The 18128-nt window shown below is 36.9% G+C and overlaps 1 protein-coding gene across 1 annotated transcript in view; it reads left to right on the top strand.

Annotated features, from left to right (window-relative positions):
- Nucleotides 1–18128, top strand: part of GMDS (GDP-mannose 4,6-dehydratase) — a 405591-nt gene that overhangs the window by 137221 nt on the left and 250242 nt on the right. Inside the window, exons 5-6 of the mRNA XM_021530573.2 lie at nucleotides 13891–14083; nucleotides 14965–15069. Coding sequence (XP_021386248.2) covers nucleotides 13891–14083; nucleotides 14965–15069 — 298 coding nt within the window. The remainder of the gene's footprint in view (nucleotides 1–13890; nucleotides 14084–14964; nucleotides 15070–18128) is intronic.

Below are 18128 nucleotides of genomic sequence, written 5' to 3'. Positions count from 1 at the left end.
TAATGGTGTCTTCTAGCACCAGAAACAGCAAAAGAAATTTCTAGGTGCGGCAGGTTGGATTGTCAAGTCATAATGGTCATGTTGCTGGTTTAGGCATAGCAGAGTTTATTTGAATTTTCTGAGTAATAGTCTTTGCAGAATGAAGTTTAATCACATTTTGTTTGTTGTATTTAATAATCCCATTACTGTATTAGCTGCAAACTACTAACAAGTTTGGTTTATGTGTATATGTGGTTTTTTTAATGTGTATTTGGCTTATTGGCTTTTCTTTACCTGTTTTTCCCTTTTTCTTACTGACATGAGATGGGGTGTCTCTTTTCTCATGTTGTGAACTAGCAAAAATCAAAAATTAAGAAATCATAACAGTTTGATTTTAAAGGTTCAGTAACATCAACTATCAATCTTTTTCATACACAGAAATGCACCTCTTTCCCTTTCCTTTTCCTCCCACCCAACAGAGGAGCTAAGTAGACAGTTCTTGAGGGTGTGGTTATCATGAGTTAATTGCAACCCTGAGGGGTTTGAGACACTTGGGTGCATTTCATACCTTTCAGCTGTCCAAGGATGAGATTTTCACACGAAGGCTCCACCCCACGGTATTTTACTTTTTATTACATTAATCAGTCTGTGTGCCTAGGGATCATTTATCATTTCCCTAATATTCACCAGGGTACAAACAGTACTGTTCCAGCTCCATTCAACCTCCTTATTTCTTCTTCCTACTCCTGCTCAAAAAAAAAAAAGTTGGCAAGATGCTAAAATTATATAATGGTGGTTCTGTATTTAATGCAGAAATCATACATTATCATAAGAAACTTTCACCCTTGAGTACTCTTTGTACTTCTGAGAACATGATATATGGCTGACTAGTGCATTTAAAAATGATGACTTCATTTAAATCTTACAGTTTCTGAGAAAAGGATTACTGCCTAGAACCTAACTGGTATGAAAAATACATACTTTCAGATGCAACTGCAGTTAATATCAGCTTAAATTTGTGTGTGGAGAGAGTACTCTTGCAACATGAGAGGTGTTAAAATCTGTCTGAGTGGAAAGTGAAACATGTGCTGAGGTTTGTGCTTTCATGCCAAAACTTTTTAGTTTTTTACCAATTACAGAATTTTTCATCACCATTCACTACTTGCATTTTTCAGCCTTCCTAGCCCAGCTTCTTTGGTTGTATTAGTGATACTGAATCAAAAAATTAACTAATGTTTCCAAACTCCACTATGACACTTCAGGAGTTTTCTCTGTTTCTCTAGCAAATGGGCGGCACCAGTTTGTTTCTCCCAGTGTTTTGTGGTTCCTTGACATAATTTTTTGCATCCCAGATGAGGATGCTCAAAGCCCCAGAGCAGCTTGGGGTCAGCACACTGGAAATTAGCTAAAACTCCTACTGCAGCCACAAGACATAGCATTCTTAGCTGATGTCAGGCTTATGTGCAATCACGGATCTTAACTTGCAGTATTTTTTCATCCAGCCATACTTCACAACTATTCAGCATGTTTCCCTCATGGATAATCACTGCCTGTGCAGCAGGGCTCTCTCAAGTGGTCTGTAGAAACTCTAAAAATTTCCCCTTTTTGTATGTGCATTTTGTGGGCAAGTCAGTATCATGACATCTTCTTTGGTTTAACTGTATGATAAAACTTACACACTGAACTTGATTTTTTTCTTTGCCTGATGGACAAGCTCTGGAAACACAATTTTTTTAGTTTCAATTAAATACTTGTGAATACTGGCTTGCTTAGGAGGACATGGAAACTGAATATGCTGTTTTATAGAGGCTTGAAGGCATGTAGAGAAAATACGTTTGGAAGGGAAGACAGGTTGAAAAAAATCCTGAGATAGCTTTACATGACTCCTTCCACATTTATCTTCTTATCTTTATCTTGCGATAAATGCACCCTGTTGGCATGTGCTTGTGATCCTGCCATTTCTTGACTGAGATATCCATGAGTCATTCAGAAAAGAAAAAGCATGATTAGAAAGTGCTAATTGAAATAAAATATTTGCATACAATAGGGACGTGGCATCTGCCTGAGCTATACATTCTTTTAAAACTAAAGTGCAATTCACAATTTTGCAGACTTCACCTTATTTGTCAAATTTGATGTTTCCACTGATCGTGTCCAATGACTTGTTCAGTACATTTTGGCAAGTTGGTCTTGTCTTCCACAGTGGTTTTCCAACATGCTTCATCATGAGGCTGCCAAGTTCACTTTGAAAGCTGACAAAGCTTTTTATACATTACTCAAGTCTTACTCAGAGCTGCTCTGAGAAGGCCTTTTCTGGCACCTCAAGTGTCACCCTATGGTATAGATGAAGAGAGGCACTGTATTGTAGAGGTCAGTATGGTCTTTTGTCCCTTCTAGCACTGCTAGAGACAAAAACTAAAAATGCTGTTTTAGGGCACAGTCAGGGGCAATAAAAAAATACAGCATTTGCTTTTAGGGGAAAGAGAGAATACTCACACTTGTTGAGTTTTTGTGATTAGACTACTATATTCCTTTTTCATGAATGGTTTACCTTCATGTTCAAGTGAAGAGCAGCTGTTATTCCTAGTCCTTTTCTCTGTGTCAGAATCCAAGAGATAGGTGAAAAACAGGGCTGAGGTTAGGGTTGTGGGTTACGGTATACAAATCAGTTGCAATGTTCTGCTTTGATTTATGATCACCATGGCTCATGAGTGCCAAAGATGCCTTTTAAAATTTATGCCTACATGTTGTTTTCTAAGAGTTTTAGTGAAGAGGTTTTAGTAATCCATAATAAATGGAAGAATAAAGTAGGGCAAAGGGAATACTAGCAGGAAAAATAGCAGGCTGATTTATTCTCTGAGAGTATCATCCTGCTTGTTCAATAAAGTTTAACTAGAGGGTCTCATCCCTTTAAGTTCTCTGCCCCTTGGCCTTTTCTCTGTTACCTCCACATACCTGTTGAGACACATGTTTTTCTCAGGTTTCATCCCATAGGTTTCTTCCTAGCCATCCACCCACATCCTTTTAAGACAGATCAGTTGATTAAGTAGAACATTTTATGTGGGGGATCACCTTGGAGTTCAGAGTGCTCACTGTCACACAGAAAACAGCAGTGTTCTCTCTGAAAGGATGCAACTGGAGAAGATATAAGGCTTGTGGTTCCCAAAGTACTGTAACCACATTAAAATCTGAGCACTAAAAATAGGAATAATAGGGTATTCCACTCCAGTAGCTTCCTAGGCAGGATGAAGAATTATCACAGTCCACTTTGAGGTATGTAATTACACACTGAGTTTACTGAAAGCAGTTTCTACAGGTTTATTACAACAAGCCATCATCAGCTACTGTATTTGTAGATGCTATTAATACCCATATTTTAAAATTAATCATATGCAGTGCCTGTACATGCACTACAGGCATTAGAGCATTAGTACTCCTCTGCTAGGGTTCATCCTCTTTAGCATTTCAAGGAGTGAAGGTGATTTTGTTTGGTTTCTTGGTTGCAATTTTAATAAATTTGAAGGATTCAGTGGTTTTGTTTCAGGGCTGGTGTAAACCTCAGACTCTTTTATTTAGTTAAAGAATGTTTTTAAGTATCTTTAAGTAGCTGTTCCCAAGAACAAGTAAAAGGAAAAGAATGCTGCTGGGTTTTGGAATTGTTATCCTTTCTTTGAGTTAGATTTCCGAGTGAAATTTCACAGAAGGTGACCTTATGCATTGGAAGAAAAGGAATTATTTTCCCTGTTCAAAAAAAGAAAACTGAAAAAACCAAACCCTGGTGACTTATTTCTTGACATGCTGTTGCATGTTTGTTCATTTTTCCAATTATTCCTGATGAAGTACTGGAGCAGGGAAGGTGGCAGCTGTGGGAGTATGACTTTTGTCAGTACATACCTATCCATCCAAATCTACGCCATGCAATTAGCCATCCCAATTTAATTCTTAATGCACATGCAGTAAAATTGAAAAAAGAAAAGGCTTGGGCATTAATTGCATAGAGATGAAAGAAGAGTTGTGTTGTTTGTAATTGATTTATGGCAGACCAGAAAGTAGAAGTAGGTCTGTGGAGATGTAACCCTAAGAAGCATTGTAAGTGATGGCAAATAAGGGGAGAATATGAACTTATTGAGGAAAGTGGGTGGACAAGAATAGGACTAAAGTGATAGTGTTTATTTAGAAAATATGGTTCTGCAGTACTTTTTAAGAGTAAACTGAGTGTGCAAATGGGGCAGACATAATTTGCCTTCTGAGATGGAGTACTTAGAACTCTTTTGCCATACAGATACAGGTGTTAGACTCTGAGCTCTGAACTCCCCTACCTGGGTACATCACAGCAGAGGTCGTTCCATAGATGGAGTCACAGCATTGTTAAGGCTGGAAAAGACATCTAGGGTTGAGTCGAAGCATTAATTTAACAATGCTATCTTCACCATTAAAATGTGTCCTCTGATGCCACATCTACACATTTTTTAAATGTGTGATTCCACCATTTCTCTGTTGTGCCCAAGACAAGAAGTTGTCACTTTTTCCTCTGTATGTGTGTGTAAGCACACGCTTATTAATTTCCTCAAAAACTCATGTTCTCATTTGTCTCCCTGACGTTCTGTTCTGAAAGCTCCTCCTCAACTGCAGCTGCCACATGTGGTCAGAGCTGAGGTGCCTCTCTGCCCTTAGGCTGTGATGATCATGATTTTTGAGTAGCTGACAGTAAAAGAGAAGTAAGATAAGTTGCTTTATCTTGTGTGGTTTAAGAGTGCTTCCAGACAGCATTACCTCAGCTCCACAGTCAAATGGTTACTTGTTTTCTGGCACTGATTTGGCCCCTGTCAGGGCCCGTATTCATGGGCAGTCTCTCTGATTGGGTTTATGGTCCCATTAATGAGTAATACATGCAGACTGATGTAATTAATTTCTTTTTCTTGGAGTATCTCTCTGAAGCAGGGAAGCTCCTTCAACCCTTAGTTAGCTCTTCAGAAGCAGGTAGCAATTCTTGCTGTCAAGAGAAAAAAATTCCTTTAATTTTGCAAAATTAAAAATCACAGGTATTTCCATAGAGTAAAAGGTAAAAACTTTTGTTAATCATTATAGAAAGTATTTTTTAAATAAAGTATATGTCATAGCTCTATAGATGCTTCATTCAAAGTGTACATAGCTTTGTCAGAATGAATTATAGGACTTTAACAGCAGTCAGTGTTTTTTCCATCTTTCTGTCATAAGCTGTGCTGCATCTGTTACTATCTGGATATAGCACAGAAAGCCATCCCAAAATAATGAAAAGTATAACTTGGATAACTGGGCAGACAATCAGTAATGTAAATAATGGGTGAATTGGGGGGGGGGGGGGGGGGGAATTAATAAAAAAATATTTTTTTCTTTAAAAAAAAGTTTATGAACTTATAGCAAGTCATCTCAGTTTTTCAAAATCAATTTAAGTGACCTGCATAGCTTTATGAAATAATGTTTTATTTTGTCATGAAGGGAGAAGTATTTTTGATACTTCAGAGGTATCTGAGAAGCTGAATTTTGAATTGCTTTTAAACTTTCTTTAACAGTGCCATTTGGAATAAGGAATTGCAGTCTGGGAAGTAATCTTCAGTGATAATACATGCTGAAAACAGCTTTTCAGAACTTCTTACTGGCCCTATAAATATAGGGATGTTTTACCTTCTGCATTCAAAGGAGGTACAAGAGAGTCAGGCAAGGTCATTCATCATTTGCAAAGTCTTGGGTTAATTCTAGCTCCTAGGCAATACTGAGAGAGTTCTGTCAATATTTGGGAGGGTCCATTGTGTTAAGCTGTATTTTGTAGTCTCGCTTGTCTTAGCCAGGAAGGCAAAGAGAAGGCAGGCTGTTGTTAACAAAGCTTTGCCATTCTAGATTATTACTTTATTCAATGTCTACCTAGCCATCCATTGAAAGCCTACCAAAATCACAAAGAAGATAGATGGTAAAGGTCTGATTACTCTTTCTAGGGGTTGGAGGGTTTTTTTTCTTTCTTTATTGCTTGTGATGATGCTTTTATCACTACTGTGAAAAACATCTTTCAGTGTGTTCTGAAAGCATCAAGGAAGCAAGGATGAAAGTTTTTTTAAAAGCTTCAAAAGTAAAAAAAAAAAAAAACAAAACTATAATATAGTTGTCATGCTAAAGTTTTAAATAACCTCTATGTTTTAAATTAATGTACTTTTTTGTGAAAGTGAGGAAGAATGGTGCTAGTTCTTTGGAAGTGACTGCATTCCCTGCATGGATGTTATTCATAGCTCTCTATTCCCCTGGTACATATAAAGCAAAATGCATTGGCTATCTTTTTACATCTCCCTTTGAATGGTCTCTAGTGACTCTGCAAGTTGCCCCTTTTTGTCTTTCTATTAAATAGCATTTAAAGCTTCTGGCACAGCTGGACTTCAGTATTTAAGAAAGCTTTTAGGGTATTACAATGTCATTAGCTATTGAAGCTATAATATTTGAAACATCGAAACCCATCCTGACTTTGCTGCATGTGGGATATGCTTAACAATTTGGGTTTGTATGTATATTATTGAAGCTATCCCTGAACAAAATCATGCTGACAATGAATAAAGAATCAATGCTGCTTTTTTAAAAGCTTCTTCTCTAATCTCTGTAATGTGAAACTGAAGACTTAGAACAGTGGGTCAGAGATTGTTCTGCAAGATAAATCCCTTGCATCACATAACCCTGACAACTCCCCAGTTCCATCAAATTAATAACAAATGGATGAGAAGATAAGCAAAACTAATGGAGAGGTTACATTTTTGTGACAAAGGTTTATGGCCATACTGAATCTCATGTACTGTGATATCCCTCCTCCTTTTCCTCCTCTGCTTTGGTATTTTTTTTACTATCAGATCTGAGCATTCCTCTATCTGAAGCTCTTCTGTGGAGGAGATATGATGAATAGCAAACTGAACTGCATGTCTCCAAAAAGCTGCTATGAATAACTTTCTACTTCCCTGGTAGAAATCACTTTCTTTTTTTAAAGGCCAGGCCTTGCTCTTGCACACTGTATGTCCACGTTCTGCTCCTTGGATGCTGCTACATGTTGGAAGATTGAAACATACCGCTGTAATCCCATTTCCCTCTCTTATTAAAACTGCAATAATGGAGTTTGGCAACAGTGACTGAATGTCATCTGGACTGGCTGTTTTCACAAAGCAGGACTAGCTCACAGCAGGTGGCTCAGGGTGATGTCTGATTGAGTTTTGAGTATCTCCAAGGGTGGAGATGCTACAGATGGAGATGTGAAAGCCTCTCTGCACAGCCTGTTTCAGTGTGAGACCAGCTATGTTGTGAACTCTCCTTTTCCCCCTAATATCTAATTGTAATGTCACACGTTCCAAGTTGTATGCGATGCCTTTTGACCTTTCTCTGGGCAGGTCCCTTTTAATGCAGTCTGTCTAATTCTCTTGATTCACTACAGTAGATAGGTAATGAGCAGAAGAGTAATCAATTTTCAAATTACTTTTATTGGAGATCTGGTCCAAACACACCTTTGAATCCAATGGTCAAGACAACTGTACAAGATGTAGGAAACTGTTTTATTAAAATGGAGAATGGGTATTCCAATTGAAGGGTTCTGGCATTAAAATTTAAAAAGAAATAGGGAGCTGACAGTTCTTCTGTAGCTCTTAGCTGGTCACACATAAACCAGCAGACTGCTTTAGAGACAAAGGTGAACATGATGACCTCAAGAGTTCAATTTACAAGTGTACCTGCAGTTTGCCAGGGAGGAATCACTTGCTAAAGAAACTGAATAAGAAATCCAACTTCCAACCCCTACCAATAGAGGATCAGATAAATATGAAGCTTTACTTACTCAAGGAGTATTTCTCCATGCTTATTCTTTGCTTTGGGTTTATTTTATTTTTTCTCTTTTCTATCCAACAAAAAGCAAGTAGGAGTTTTTTCTCCTAAGAAGGAAAAAGGGCACCTATTTTAATAAAGCCAAATTATTTCTCTTTAAAGATTATTTTAGTAGGTTTGCATCAAGAACTTGAAATTAATCTGGAGGATAGTTATAAGAAAGGTTTACCCAAGATGAGCCATGAGAAATTGCTATATGAACATATACTGTGGTATATGTTAGGGGGCCTCTTGATCCTGATCATTGAATATTTCAGCTGCACAAAGGAAGTTTTTACAGAATCTGAAGATCAAGGATAATTTAAATCCTCAAACAGTAAAAAGGTTTTTTTGGTGCTTTGGTTTGGGCCTCCACAGTTAGAGGTGAAGGTGAAATGCTGGCTCACTGATGTCAAAGCCAAACTTTTACCACTTAAAGAAATCTCTCCAGTTAAACAGCACATAGTGGGACAGAGACAGTGAAACTCCACCATAGGACCAAAACGTAAGCCCTGTAGAGAAGTAGAAGAATAAGCACTGGTTTTATCAGCTGAACTGCTTATTCCTTTGCATCACAAATAACTTGAAAATCCATGTTACCCAAGCTCTCTCGCTACAGCAATATTGTTAATGTCTTAGGCTAACATAAATTTTAGGAAACAATGTTGACTTCTGCTTCCACAAAAAGGATCTTTTCTTTGCTAATTCTCCACTTGTAATCATGTTGTCAAAATACTCTAATTTTAGAGATCACTTCTTTTTTTTGTCTTGCTAATGAGAGAACAAGGAAATAAATGGGAAAGAAGATAAATCTACAAAAGTTACGCTCATTTTATCCAGAATTTCAGTTACTACTTTTTTAGTCGGTTTCTGTTTAGCTGAGAAATTGGATAGAGCTTTAAGATATCAAGAGTATTGCTTAGTAATAAGCAGTTCAGAGCTATTGAATTGATTATTTTTCTGTATAGCAAAATATGTAATTGTTTGGGTGATTTTTTATCTTTCAATTAGTTTTTTTATTGGATGATAACAAGCATTCATTGAGTTAAGAGATTGGGGGCAAAGGGGAATTGTTGCATTCTCATAGAAGCTTATCTGATATTTGCTTTCCCATCCCCTTGACACAGCTTGGCTCCCCCAGATACTTTATATTTCCTAAAATCCCTAAGTTTTTTTTCAGTGTGTTAGGATTTTACAGGAATTCTTGTCCCATAGTCTGTATTAGACTTAGCAACTGGAATCTTATGCTTTGCATGCCTGTTCCTAGGGATTGAGCAGCTTGTTTACTGAGATAATGTAAGTGATCCCAGTGGTTTTTATTGGCAGTGAAAGGCACACTGAATATTCAAAGCAAACAGAATTGATTTTAAAGAATGCAAGAAAGTAACCACTGTGAAACTTGTGAGACTTGAAACATTTCTGAGCAGTTTTTCTGCTTTGTAATTTGCTTTTCTGGTGCAAAGCTTTTTTAATGACCCGATACATGTATCTTCTCCTTTGATAAAACTAAAGAATCTACTATCGGTTTTTTCAAAATAGCAAAGATGCTTAAATTGATGTTATAGTTAGGTTGGCCACCTCTCCTTTTTCAGTGAAAGAATAATAATTTATATTTATACTATCCTGTTTCCTCCTGGGGCTTCACATAAGCTTCCCTCTTATTACACCAGCCTTCCAGAAATCCCATCTTCTGATACTGAGAAGACTGTAAGGAAGAGATGAAATTCTGAATCATTATTTATGTTCCTTATGTAGAACATTGAAGCACATTCTGCTAGCATGTGCTTGGGGTTTTTTTATAGAAAACTAATAATTAATATGATCACAACTTGTCTGTTGGATTCTTCTGAATGACAAAGCAGAAATGAAGAGTCCCACAAAGCCAAAACTATGTGTGCACTAAATTGATAACTTTCAGAGTATTGTCGTTGCTGACAACAACACACTAGTCAAAAGCAAATATTATTAAGTCTACAGTCTTGTATATAGTGTTTATAGACATGATAGGAATGTGATCTTGTGGAGGCTAAGGCCCATATGTTTTAATTTAGATACTTTTCAGTAAGCTTTTAAATCTTATTGAAGACCTTGCTAAGCTTGGTTTTGGATGATCAGTTGGGAGCCATTGTATTTAAAGCATTGCTCTATTAAATTAATATCTCTTGCAGAGATTGAATCTATTGATTATGAAGAGAAATAAATAGGAGGGAGGAACACAAGAGTTCCAATTCAAAAGGTAGAGGCCAGCTCACAAAATTCATTCTGATTGTAGCCACATGAAAGGAGAGACATATTGTGGTACAGTGTACTCATATTGTGTCCTGTGCTTGCTGAAGTGTTATAACTTATGAAACCATGCTTTTTTGGTGAAAATTTTATCATCCTATGGTAAGCATTGCTGTGGAAATTTTTTCTTGGCTGTGTTTGAAATGTACTATATGAGGGATGAATCCAGCAAAGAAGATACTCAGTATGTAGAATACCCACATACATTAGGAGTCCATTTACTTTTTAGTATTCTTTGAGGAAATTCTGCAGAGTGTTCAGAAGTTGAAAACCTGGAACTTGAAGTGCTTTTGTCAAGTGTCTCCTTATTTTTCTTTGTCCTCTTGTAATGACACACTTATCACTATCCACTGAATGGAATAAATAGATATATCTGAAAAATATACTTTTATAGTATCTCCAGAAATCAACCACAACAACTGTAAAAACATGGTGCCTCCATGTTACGTGGCATGCAAGTGCCAATGCCACTTGGATTCGTATGTTCTGAAAAGACAGTTTCTGTTTTATGGGTATGCCATGCACAAAATCTCTCCAAAGAGGCCAAAGTACTGGATCCAATACGTCAATACTCTTTGAGAAAACTTTCAGATTTAAAGTTTCTGTCAGGTAAAGAAGCTTCTTTTCCTTAGTCCAATAATTATAAAAACCCCATGTTTCCTTCAAAACAAGTTGCAGGTCTTACTGTCATGTTGAGAGTAAGAGATAGTGTTGGATTTTTGGGGAAAGAGTAAAGCATCTGTTGAATGTAGCTCAGTTAAAAAATCAGTGTGTGTAAATAGGTTCTCCAAAGCATGATCAAGAGCATCTCTCTGATGTTTTTTGCTATGACTCACTGGTGTCTTTATTGGTGTAGAGGAAGACAATCTTCCTAATTCAGACACTTAAGGAAGTTGACATAAATTAGGCAGTTTGAAAGCTCTCATCTGTAGGTATTAGCTAAGCTCTTTTTTCCTACCGGATAAATGTTTAATCTTTCATAAAGTCTGACTTGGTTTTAGCCTTTATATACCTACCTTTACAATAATATCCATGAAGTTTTTCTTTCAGGTAGTCCCAGTAGCTCAGTGAAGGTTGTTTGTAAGAGTAACATCTATGGAATCTGGTTCTATATTTGGTTTCTAGAACTCAGTTCTTCTTTGTGTGTTATGCATGCATGTTGTTTTCTTTTGCACACCGCTCTTAGTGAAGCCCCTGCTTTTTTTTTTTTTCTTTTTTTCTTCTTTTTTTTTTTTTTTAGCTCTGGTTGTTCTGCTAGTATTGCACAAAATAACATGTATAAAGAGAGGGGAAGTATGTTGTGAGGGATAAGTTATCACCTTTTCTTGCTCTGCCCTGATTTATTTATAACTACTTAATTGATTTAGTATTTTATAAAACCCCTTTACATTTTTAACTTTTAATTAGAATCAAATTAAAATTTGGGTTGCTTTTATCTGTATTTGCAATGTGACTGCTCCTACCTTTCACAGTGTCTCTTAACAGTCCAGAATTTTTGGTCTTGGACTTTTTAGTGGATAAAACATTTTTTTCTATTTTCCTAAATGCCATTTTTGTCTAACCTGCACTCCAAAATGAAATGTGTTTAGTGGTATGAGTTTCGACCCTGGTGAACAGCAGTCTGCATTACAAAACAGGCACAGAACTGGTGGTTTCTGCTTGGGGACACTCAGACCCAGTCAGTGTGGGGGCACAATTACCTCACACCCCAGGGAGTGTTTTCTGAAGGTGAAGACTGAGGTCATTCATCAGGCAATAGGGAAAACCATCTCTTGTGAAACTGGTCTCTACACCAGCCAGAGAGAGCATTTCCCAGTGCTGCTGCTGTTGTGGCCTCATTGCTCCTTTTGGTTAAGAGGTTTTATAATTTGGGATCTCTTAGACTACCTCTGTTACATGTGCCTATTGCTTTGCAGAAGAATATGGAAGCAATGATTTGCATTTCAGGGTAAAGTTTTTAGCAGGTTATTTGTTGGAAACATTAATATAGGTAAATTCCTGATTCTCCTACGGTTATTAAGTGTTTTGCTTTCATTGGAGAACTGGGGCATGTAATTAATAAAACAATTGATGTTTGTTAGTACATTATTGACTGTACCATCTACTCATTAAAATGCTTTCCTAAGAGTTACTCTGATACTGAAGTTGAGAGGCTTAAGTGGCTGTCATTTTTGTGCCAAATGGATTAAAACAAAAAATGTGCAGCCCTTCTTGGTAGATAAGTGCTCAATTTCAGCTGGGTCATACCAGGTTAATAAGACAAAGTATCAGGTTTCCTTTTGTGGTTTTTTTTTTCTCTTTTGGTTGAAAAAAGAGGAAAATAAAGGTTTGGTTTTTTTCATATCTTTACCTATTTCAGCTAAAAACTGTTCAGAGCACAGTAATACAACTTAGCTAATTTCATACCTGTATTAAATTAACCATAAGTGAAAATGCAAATTAATCAAATTAATTTTTCCATATGCTGTGTAAATAAGCCTTAAATTTCCAGTGGTTATTGAATAGGGGAAGTGGCTTAGCAGGAGGAATGAATACAGGTCTATCAGTCTCAATCAGACAGGGGGACATAGGTAGAATAATTCTTTGGGTCAGGGCCATGAAGGAGACTGGTTTAAAAGCCCACTCACCTTTACTTTTTATAACATTGGTAGTATAAACGGGGAACTTTTTTTCAAAAACTGGCATAAGCAAAATCCCTGAGTTGGAGAGAGGATGTAAAAGGAAGAGGAACGTGCTGCTGGGATGGGCAATGGTGGCAAAAATTCTTCAGAGTCCAGGAACTTCGTTGGAACCTCCAAAAAAACAGCCTGTACTGCCAAAAAAAGAAGAGTGAGCTCCCTTCTGAGCATGTTTTCTCCTATCTTCAGATTGGGGTGGTCACAACACACCTCTTACCTTTAGTTTACTTTTTCCAGGTGTTTTTTTTTTTCTTCTGTAACTGCAAAGAAAATAATATATTTCTGAAACACTCTGAAAGCTGAGGCTTGAGCACTGATTGTGGCATAGGCCACAAGACAAGCTCATCATAAAGGTAACTATAAATACTGGAGCGGGGAGAGGAAAAGGAATCTTGGCCCACCAGTGGGCATGACTTTATTATCATACTTTGAAGAATATGTCAGCTGGAGATGTCAGGATTTTTTGCTTACCTCCAACCCTTTGCAGTCACATTTTAGGATTTCCCTAAGCTCTGTGCAAAAGCCACAGCTCTGGTACACCTTGCTGAGATAGTGTTGGGAGTCTCATTTGATAGCAGGTATTTCTACTCTTCTCTGAACTTTGATGTCTGTTTAAATTGCAGAACCTTGGACCTTGTTTAAAGTTTGGGAGGGGGGGTGTTTATACATGTTGGTGGTGTCATGCTCTTTGTCCTATTATTTTTTAAAAATATATTTTGTGCAATTATAACCAAATTCAAGTGTGTCAAAGGTATTGAGCCCAAGTGAGTGTTACGGAATCTGGCAGCTGTGGAGATGAGAGAGTGCCTGATAACGTTCCCACCATGGGGAGGCTTACCACTTCTTACTTCACATGGGAAAATAATCCCAGGAGACACCAGTCATTTGGTTCAGATATTTATGGAACTACTTATTTATTCTTAGAAATCCTTTGAGGGTACTTTTGTAAACTGAGTATCTACTTTGTACAAAAATGTCTAGAGGGTCTGTGGCAAGTGATGTATTGCTTTGGTTGGTTGTACATGATTTTGTCATGTTCTGGTGCCGTAGTAAAATCGGTGGGTTTTTATTTCTTTCTCTCCCCAAGATTTCTTTTGACCTTGCTGAATATACTGCTGATGTTGATGGGGTTGGCACTTTGCGGCTCCTAGATGCTATTAAGACCTGTGGCCTTATCAGCTCTGTGAAGTTTTACCAAGCCTCCACCAGTGAACTTTTTGGAAAAGTGCAAGAAATCCCGCAAAAGGAGACCACCCCTTTTTACCCAAGATCGCCTTACGGTGAGGAGCGCTGATGGTGTGTATGTAGTGTCTGTCTGTCTGTTCTCCTTGCTCATGTCTCAAGGCTGAAGTCATTTGGGTGTAAGATTAGAATGATGATAGAGCTAAAGTGACTAGACATGTTGAGAGGCATACCTTTATGAATTACTATATAAAAAGTATTTGCTGCTATTGCCTGGGGGTTGGAAATTAGCATCTCACTTCACAGGACCTTGTTCATTCAGCTCAGAGGTGAAGAGCTCTTGAAGAAGGGGGGTTAGGGGGTGATTCTTCCATCACAAAGGGTTGTGAGGTACCACTGAAGTGATAAAGTTTCGTTTCTTTTTTTTTTTTTTTTGCCTGAATGAAAGACTCCCAAGAGCTCATTTTTTTCTTCATGAACTCATATGAAATTTGAAACACTTATTGAAGCAATAGGCATGGAGGATTTTGGTGATAAAGTTTCAAATCAATTTGAGTGTTAAGGCACCAGATTTTCGCTATTATTCCTCCAAAGTAATTTTTGTTTTGTTTTGGTTTTTTTTAATTAACAGAGGTCACTACAATGGCATATTTCACATGCTCTGACCATGTTAATTATATTGTAAAAGAAAAAATGCTGTGTTTGATTGTGTATAAGAAAACAAGTAAGAAAGTGCCCTGATGTTTCCTGCCAGTTCAGAGACTGCTCAGAATATGAGTATTTTCCCATCCCAAGTTTATTGGGCTGATTTTTTTTTTTTAATATCATATTTGTCCCATATAGGGAACTAATCAAATACTAAAGCACTATGCTGTTGAAATATGAACTTCACCCTGCATGTGACAGAGACTTGTGTGTGTGGCTGAGTTGTGTATGAGCCAAGCATTTATACAATAATGCTTCAAAATTATTTTTCCAGGAGCAGCAAAACTGTATGCCTACTGGATTGTGGTGAACTTCAGAGAAGCCTACAATCTCTTTGCTGTGAATGGCATCCTCTTCAATCATGAGAGCCCCAGAAGAGGTTAGAAAATCCATGTGAAACTGTTTCCAACTTTGCATATATCTGATCAGAAAAATGGAACAATGCTTCCACAGGTTTCATTTAAATGTGCCAGAATTCTGTGGGGAAGGTGTCATGACTTGCAGCCTACCCATGGCATTTGGTGCAGTGCTCCTGGCAGTCTCAGAGCCTCAGAGCTCAAGAACAGCATCTTTCCCCTTCAAGCATTGTATTCCGTTTTGTAGCTCATGAGTGCCAAAAGGAAATTTGCGTATCTAATTTTGTGTCCCTTTTGATAATAAGTAAAGGCTAAAATGTTAATATGACACATTAAAAAAGGCAGGTTTTCTAAAGATTTATTTGGGCAGCTACCTAACAGATGCAATTTCAGGTGTGACATACTCAAGATTTTAATTTGTGTGTAGATGTCAAATTAAGAGGCAGAAATAATAGGTGTTCTAAGACTAATTAGTGTTAGAACTTAGTACAGCCTGGTATATTTTGAAAAAATTTTGAATTATGGCTCCTACTGTTTTACGAGATGGCTTTTAACACTTGGCTTTAAAATGCTTTTCAGTTTAATCCTTAATAGCATTGCAGCTTAAATTCCATTTAATCATCCCTTTTCCGCTTGCAGTACTTTATGAACAATTAATGCTGGTATTTAGTTTAAGTAAGACTCCATGGTTGATTAGAAGTCTCTTTTACAATGACAGTTTTCCTCTGCACTTTAAGTACTGTGACTGTAGAAAACACTCTAAAATTAAATTTTAAATTAACACAGAAAACTGGATTCTCAGTGCAGACGCCTTTTATTGTGGTTGTTTCTAAATGAAAAATGAATTCAAGTTTTACAGGAATGCAATTATATAAATTATAGCCTGGCACAAAATATAAGATTTTTAATCATACTTATATGATACTTATGTAAAGCAGACCATAATTTCAACTCTGCTTAAAAGGAAAAAAAAAAAAAAAAAAGAGGAGAAAAAAGGAGTCCATGTCAATAGGATTTAAATATTCATTTCAATCTTTAGGAGTCACAGCTGTGAAACCTCATCATACAGTGGGTAGGCAGCATTTACAGTAATTGGTGGTAGAATCTGGTGTATCACTTCACTGGAGCAAATAAAGCACAAGTTCAAAATTAAAAGGGAATCATATTCACTAGGTTATTTAATTTAGAAGCCCTAATACTTTGCTTTCTATTAAAGAGTTTACTGAGGTGTATTCATAGTGTGCTGTAAACTAATATTCAAATTGCTCTATCACCATGCAATCAAAACATTATGGCCATTGTAAAAAATGTGGGAATATGCAATAAAAATATTAGCTTGGCATGATTTCTAATAACTCTATGGAGCAAGAAGATGAGATCAAAATTTTCTGAACACTTACTGTTTCTGATGCTCTGGTATAGACTTGTGCTGTTTTGAAGAAGGATAACTTCAGTACTCATTGCTATTTTGATCCCATGGATGTTTGATCCTGCTTTAACACTGCTGCAATAGCGTTTCCAAGCTGAGGTCTCTTTTCAACACATTTAACGTTCCCATGGAGCTCTCAAGCCTGTGCTTTGAAGTCTCAGGCTGAACTCTTCATTGTGTGTGTGTGTGTTTGCTGGGTGTAGTTTTGGACCCTTTAAGCCATGAACAAGAATCTTGTCCTAGAAATTATTTCAGTTGACTCTTTTTGCCTTAGCAGGAGTACATGCCATGAAAGCAGCTATAAGCACAGTGTTATTTACATAGTGGTTTTGTGGGAAAACGTTTGGAAAACTATACAGACAAGAACATGATACAACAATAGTTTTGAGATTGCTTCTTGATAGCCATTCATCATTTTCTTAATATTTTTGAAGATTGCAAAAGCATTTCAGGAGGAAAAGAGGATTTAATTGGAATTTATAACACCTATGCAAAGCTGGTAATATCCATGGAAGTTTTAAAATACTTTATGGTTTAGCCTTTTTCTTATACTAATTTCAAAGATTGGGAATACCTAAATAAATCAATACATATTTTCTTCCAATACTATATAACACCATTTCAGTTGGTTTAGGGTTACAACGAATGCATCAAATACAACATCCCATTGGTGGTGGTCTTATTTGCATCTTGTCCACACAAAACCCAATTCCCAGGAATCAGAGAAGAGCAGAAGGTTGCAGCAGTGCCACTTGCTGAGGTGCAAAATTGATCACTCCAGTGAACAGTGCGTACCTGAATTTTAAATAATACTTTTGAAAATTTCTTTAAGTTTCTTACACAAAATGTACTTATGAGAAAAAACTGTGAAGAGACAAACTCCAGTATTCCTTGTAGCCAGGGATCTGTGAAATATGCTACACTGGAAGGCAATGGTAAGGATGAGAAGAATGCTTTTTTCATACCTTGGAGCCTGCACTGTGGGCTGTGATCAAATATAGAAGTATTTGTATTTGAAGTATGAGTACTCATATTGAAAGATGGTGAATTGCAATTGTCTGCCAAGATGGTCACTGATGTTGACTTAAATAAACAATTGTAAAGAGTTTGCTTTATGATCTGTATTGTAAATGAGTTTTGGGGTTACTCAAAAAATCACCACAATGGTTTTAGCAAAAATGGGTTTGATACGAATTTATAAAAACATGACTTAACAAAGCTGGATGGCAAGGTTCACTCTATTACTTACTACATAGATGAAACATACAAATGAATACTGAGTTAGGATCAATTTGGAATGATTTGCACAGAGACTAAAAGTGCTAAAGTGTAAAGGAGACCCATTGAGTCAAGTTTCTAAACTCCTGATGCAGCTTAGGTGTAGCTAGTTCCAGTCTTGGTCTCAGATCTTTACAATGATTTATGTCTTAAAAAAATCAATTCTTCCATTCATTAGTATTAATTTGCTAACTACCAGCAACTTACTGAGTATCTATTGTGAATAAGCATTCTCTCCATTGTGATACCTCAGTCTCAGGTAAGGAATCTCAAACCTTGAGATGAGTCCCAGATCAAGGTGAAAGGCATGGCAAAGCAGGGAACCTGTAATTTAAATAGAGCCGAAATTGCATATGTCCAAAGCTTTTAGTAGAA

Source organism: Lonchura striata, chromosome 1 (assembly GCF_046129695.1).
Source record: "Lonchura striata isolate bLonStr1 chromosome 1, bLonStr1.mat, whole genome shotgun sequence".
Classification (NCBI taxonomy): Eukaryota; Metazoa; Chordata; class Aves; order Passeriformes; family Estrildidae; genus Lonchura; species Lonchura striata.
Note: the sequence above shows the minus strand (reverse complement) of the source record. Positions and strands in the feature narration are given on the sequence as shown.